Below are 6,000 nucleotides of genomic sequence, written 5' to 3'. Positions count from 1 at the left end.
TTATTGCTGAAGACCATCGCCGGGGCTGCCGTAGACATGAACGTGGCCCTCCCCCTGCCCCAGCCCTGGTAACATGCAAGCAGCCCCCTCGTACCGTGCCCAGCCATGCTGTCTGCCTGAGCTGGGCTGGGCTGACCCGCATGGACCCTGCCTCTGAGAGGCATAGCACCATGAGGCAGGCCCAGGGGAAGTGAGGGGAACGGGACTGGGCAAGGAAGAGGTGGCCCAGAGGAGAGGCTGCGGAAGGCCCAGGCCTCTAGCTGGCATGGAGGCCAGGCACACCGATGGCTCACAGGAGCAGGCAACTCAGATCCTTCAACATAGCTGTTCGGAGGGCCTGGGGACGGTGTCAGCTCTCTCTCCAAGGCAATGTTCGTGTCAGTGCCAGGTTTCTGAAACAACTGAGAACTTGAAAGGTGGAGAAGCTGAGAGGAAACTGCAAGGCCCAGGACAGCGCTGGGTACGAGGGGGGCCTGTCCACCTGGACTCTCTCAGGCTCTGAGGCCCACGGAAGACAACAGCCATTTCTTCACGCCCTGGTCGTGGCCTTCAGATGCAGCAACACTTGTGGCTCTCTGTGATGGATTTGCTCGCCAGCCCGCGTGAGGACTCCCTACCCTGAGGACCCTAAAGGGGCTCCTTCATCCGGTCCCTTGAGGTCAGGAACATTCAACAGGACTTTGGAATGGCACAACTCCCATAAGTCCCTTGGAGTTTTGGGGGTGATGGATGCTAGCGCTTCAGGCTCCTGGAATTTTTGGAGAATCTTTAAAAAGGCATCTACTTCCATTTCTTGAATATAAAAATAAAATAAAAATCTGCCCCAACTGCCTATGACCGAACAAGAACAGCTGTGAACCTGGACAGCCGCAGTGCAGCCAGCCCTCCACATCCGGGCACTAGCCCAAGGTCTGAGAAGGGGCAGGATGCTCGTAATGCCAAGGGGAGCATCTTCCTGCTAGGGCCAGCCCAGGCCCTCCACTACCTGGGTGTTACCTGGGCTGCTGGTGGCCACGCAATCTGGGCTAGTCACCGAGTCAGAGTCAGAGGAGCAAGGATTCCTGATGTGAACTTCCAGGCCCTTCTCTGGGCTGTTTGGGCTTCACTTCCTCCATCCGTCATGGACACCCCTGCAGGGACCTCCATGGTGCCCACACTGTTAACTCCAGGTGCTTTCCAGCCTGGGGTTTGGGAAGAGCTGACCACTCTCCTGGTTTCTGAAGACCTTGGGACAGCAACAACACACACACACACACGTGCATACCAAGCGTGCACACGTGCACACACACATGCACACGCGTGCATACCACGGGTGCACGCACACACATGCACACACATGCATGCACACACACATGCACATTCACAGAGGCAACAGACAGCGGAGCTGGGAGTAACGGAGGTGACTGGTGGCCTTTAGCCCAGGTGACACCGCAGATGGCCCAGACACTTTGGCCAGTGCCGTGAGGTGGGACAGGCCAGCTGCTTAGGATTTCCGGAAGCGCACCTCCCTCTGAGGACGAGAACAGGGAGAACAGGGTGAGGCTGGGTCAGGAATACAGATGTCAAAGGTGGGGGTTCAGAGCCTGAAATTCAGTCCAGCTGTCACTGGGCACTCAGTAAGGAGGAGCCATAAGCAGAGAGACCACTAGGCTGGATATCTGGAGCAAGCACCCGAGCTCTCCGCACTGCTCCGCCCTCACTCGGGCAGAGGGGGGAAGGGGAGCATAGCGTTCCTGCTTTACAGCTAAGATGGCAGGTGCAGGGAAGGTAGGGCTGCGCTGGGTCGGCAGAGGTGGGAGTGAAGCCCCGCGCCCCAGATCCCCATGAGACTAACTTCCTGCCAAGGAGAGAGGCCTCCTGCCCACACCGCTCCAGTGGGCTGTGTGAACTCACACCTTAGCCATCCCTGGGGAGAGGACATGCTACTGGGGCCCAGCCTGGGGCCACCCCTTTCCAACCCTTCAGAGGAAGGAAACGGAAGGCGAGAAACACAGGCTGGGGTTGGCCCAACATTCGATTCCTGTCCTGTCCTGGTCTTCCGCACTTTCTGAACACCCCCAAACATGAGGGGTGAGGGGACCTCTCCTAAGACCCCAGGGAAAGTCTGGGACCTCTACCAGGCACCCCACCTTGGGAGTACCCAGTCTGCCCCGTGCAGTGGCCCGTGCAGGCTCTCACCTCCATCTTGCTATAAATCCAGGGGAGGACTTCGGTCACTTTGGTGTACACACCAGGCTTGTTTCTCTGGCCACAGCCCGTGCCCCAGCTGGTGACTCCTGCCAGGTACCAGTGGCCTTTCTGCTCACAGACCAGGGGCCCCCCGCTGTCTCCCTGTGGGGGGAGCACACATCTCAGCATGGTGGGAGAGGTGGTCCTTGAGCAGGAAATGGCTGGCACCTGCTTCTCACTCAAAACCCACCACCCCAGGCTTCCCCCACAGCCCCTGGCTCCCAGGACCTAAGCCCCACCCAGAAGCAGCCTCACCTGGCAGGAATCTCTGCCTCCCCGAAGGTCCCCGGCACACATCATCCTTGGGGTAAGGTAACTGTCGTAGACCAAGAAGTCATTGCATTTCTTAAAGTCGATGAGGTTGACCTGTACCTCCCGGAGGAAGGGGGATGTCTTTTCTTCAGAGAAGTTGAGTGGAGGAAAGAGAAGATGCGAAAGGAGTGAGACCAGATCTGGATACCTTCACAACCTTCTAGCTGCTCACCCCAGGACTCAGACTCACAGCTTCCTGGGAGTGGAGGATACCATTCCCGTGGTTGGCCACCCAGAACATAGGGGCACACACACTCTCGCACCTCACACAACTCCCTACACGTAACATAGAGACAGGCACGTACACAGACAAACTCACAAGCCTATTGGGCTGCCTTCATCTTGCACAATCTTTTCTGTATTCAGAGCACCATCAAATACATCATCTCATTTGTTTTCAGTAACTATGTGTCCTAACGAGGTGTAATTAATCCATTTACAGTTGGAGGAACTTATAGCCAAAGGCGTGACTTGCCCACAGTCACACGGCCAGTCAGTTATGGAGTCAAGACCAGAACAAGGCTGCTCCCAGGCCAGTCACCATCCATTGCACTGAGCAAGGGAAAGGAGGCCCCGAAACCCGTAACTGGCCAGAGGCTAACCGTGAGGCCAGCCAAGTGCTCTGGGGCCAAGCATAAACCACCCCACAGAACCAACATCAGCAAAGTCCACTCAGCTATAGTGATGAAGCAAGGCAAAAGAAGACCACTTAGTAATCTTGTTTAAGCATAAATGAAAACAAGGTAGGTTACAAACCACAAAAATATCAACCGTCCCCTCTCCCAGCCAATAGGAGTGGCTACTGCCTCTTCACCAATTATAGCTTTAGACTCAGCTTAATATTTTTTTTTTAAAGATTTTATTTATTTGAGAGAGAGAGCACGAGAGGGGGGAGGGTCAGAGGGAGAAGCAGACTCCCTGCCAAGCAGGGAGCCCGATGCGGGACTCGATCCAGGGACTCCAGGATCAGGACCTGAGCCGAAGGCAGTCGCTTAACCAACTGAGCCACCCAGGCGCCCTAGACTCAGCTTAATCTTAACTCCTAGATGAGATTATTAGGATGTCCAATCATAGAATTATCCCTGCTTCCTGAAAGCATCCAATCTAAAGAAATGCTCCACTTCTTTGAACCGCCCACCTCCCCAAATTCTCCAGATCCTATGATAAGTCCTTTCTAGCACTCTGTTATTAAGACTTCCATGGTTCTCCATGGTATATGTTCCCCTCTGTGCAGTGAGCAATGAGCCCAACGTGTTCAGCTACAGGGGGTCTCCGGGTGGTCTTGGCTGGAGACCAACTGCTTTGACATATACTCAAGTGTATATACGCACGTTCGTCTCGGGTTGGTTTACAGGATTTTACTTTGGAGCACTCTGTGCAAAGCTGTTTGGGGGACACAGGTACCTGGTGTGGTCTTCATTTAGGGGGACACAGGTACCTGGTGTGGTCTGCATTGATGGAAGGATCTTAACCAACTAAGTGGAGCCTACATGGTCTGAATACAGGATGCATAGTGTTGTCAATAGTCAAATAGTCTATTTGTCGTCAAATAGTCTTTCTTTTTTGTAAAGATGTGTCAATGAAGGGTTGGTATCCTCACCAGGAGGTGGTACCTAAGGGTTCTGAGGAAATAAATGTACAGGCTCTAAGGTACAGAGCTGTATATAAACACATTTTGTATATTCTTACAGGATAGATTTTCTGAACTTATACAGCTATATGTGAAAGTAGCTGATTATTAGGTAAGCCTGTGTCAACAGGTGGTATTTTTTTCACTTGCACATTTGGGACTTTTTCTTTGAATTGACTAAAGCTGCATATACTGAAAACAAAAACAAAAATAAAAAAATTTTTTCCATTTTGTTTTCACTTTTTAAAAAAATTCAGAATAACTTCAATTTATTTATTTATTTATTTTACTTCAATTTAATGGGGACTTTCTCCATGGAAGAGTTAGTCCAAAGTTTAAGAAACAACCGAGGCTCTCTGTGAGCAAGTGGTGTAGTATGATGCGGAGAGCATCATGGCAGGGTGGCCTGGCGGGTTCTAGATTATTCTAGACTACTCTAGACTTAGTTCTATCAGAAACTACCAGGGTGACCCTGGGCAAGTGACAGAGCCCCAAAGGTCTTCAGTTTCCTCATTTGTAAAATGGGGAGAATGGGTCAAGGGTGGAATTCGGGAGATCAAAAGTTTCTAACAGGTGCTATGAGATGTATTATAAACTGGTCTGCTGTGTGTGGGGGTGAGGTGAACACACACATCCACATTCAGGCCCATGAATCTCTATGCCCAAACCCTCATCTAGACAGGCCCTCCTCTATACACCCTGACATATCACCCCCACACACTCCGTACAGACACACAGACACAGCGCAGCATCTCCGCCTCTCACCATCCGTCTCCTTGGTCTTGCCAAAACCTGTGATCCAGCAGGTCTCATTGAGGCTGAAGGTCTGTCCGTGCATAGGGAGGCAGGCGGGGTGGATGTGAGCTACAACAAGACATCGAGACATCAGAGCAGGGACAAGGCTGGAGGTCTCAGCTGGGATGGTACTGTGGAGGGACAGGGTGCCCATGTCCTAGGACCCTCCCTCCTTGCCCCCAGCATGGTTCTGAATCTTCCAGGGCCTTGAACTGACCAGGCAAGAAACTCAGTCACTTTATCTTGACCCTCTGGCCTTCAGGTTGCTGCTGGAGTTCCCTCAAGCATCCTGATCTCAGTGGGTGCTATGTGGGCAGAAGCATATGCCTTGGAAACCCCCTGTGCCACGCCGATCCCACGTGGCCATAAGTCTCTCCCTTCTAAGAGCAGCCTTCCCGGCTGAGCCTCCTCCATGCCCGTCCATCAGAGGAAGGAGGAACAGCAGGCTAAGTCCCAGGCATTAGCACCATGGCATCTCAGCGATGTGTCCAGCCTGGTTTGGGGAGAGCACCCACATGTGGGTCAGGAACTAAGGGACTCCCTCCAGGTCAGACAAGCTCCCCAAGTGGGAAGAGCACATCCCTAGAGGCACAGACCACAAAACCACTGCTCCCTTGCCCCCTCAGAAACATTTAGAAGGTGCTCTTGTACATCATGTCACAGCTCCCTCTGAGGACTGGGATCTTTACTAGGGCAGGGACCACCAAACTCCACTTTGCAAAATGAAAATATCAGCTGATAGAATGTTTGTAGTGTTCTCAATTATTTGTTATGCTCACCGCAGCTTCCTGCACCTAGAACAGTGCCTGACACATACAAAGTGCTCAACAAACATAGAAAGGAAGAAAGGAAGGAGCGACACAGAGGAAGGGGGTGTGGGAGAGGGAATGAATGCTAGATTCTTCTCCTATAAATTGGGCTCTAAGTATCGGGGTCTAACACATTGGTCTGCTAGAGAGTAAACAAACAAGAAATAAAGGAATGGCATCAAGTATTAACCAAAAAATGCAAAACATAATTTCTTAAAATATGCT

The 6,000-nt window shown here is 52.0% G+C and overlaps 1 protein-coding gene across 2 annotated transcripts in view; it reads right to left on the bottom strand.

Annotated features, from left to right (window-relative positions):
* Positions 1-6,000, bottom strand: part of TMPRSS13 (transmembrane serine protease 13) — a 29,272-nt gene continuing 23,272 nt past the window's right edge. For both annotated transcript variants that reach the window (XM_021696459.1, XM_021696460.1), the window contains 4 exons: positions 4,937-5,035; positions 2,485-2,627; positions 2,179-2,331; positions 1-1,510 (listed from right to left, as the gene is read on the bottom strand). In XM_021696459.1, the coding sequence (XP_021552134.1) occupies positions 1,484-1,510; positions 2,179-2,331; positions 2,485-2,627; positions 4,937-5,035 (422 nt within the window). In that variant the 3' untranslated portion in view covers positions 1-1,483. The remainder of the gene's footprint in view (positions 1,511-2,178; positions 2,332-2,484; positions 2,628-4,936; positions 5,036-6,000) is intronic.

Source organism: Neomonachus schauinslandi, chromosome 11 (assembly GCF_002201575.2).
Source record: "Neomonachus schauinslandi chromosome 11, ASM220157v2, whole genome shotgun sequence".
In the NCBI taxonomy this organism is placed as follows: domain Eukaryota; kingdom Metazoa; phylum Chordata; class Mammalia; order Carnivora; family Phocidae; genus Neomonachus; species Neomonachus schauinslandi.
Note: the sequence above shows the minus strand (reverse complement) of the source record. Positions and strands in the feature narration are given on the sequence as shown.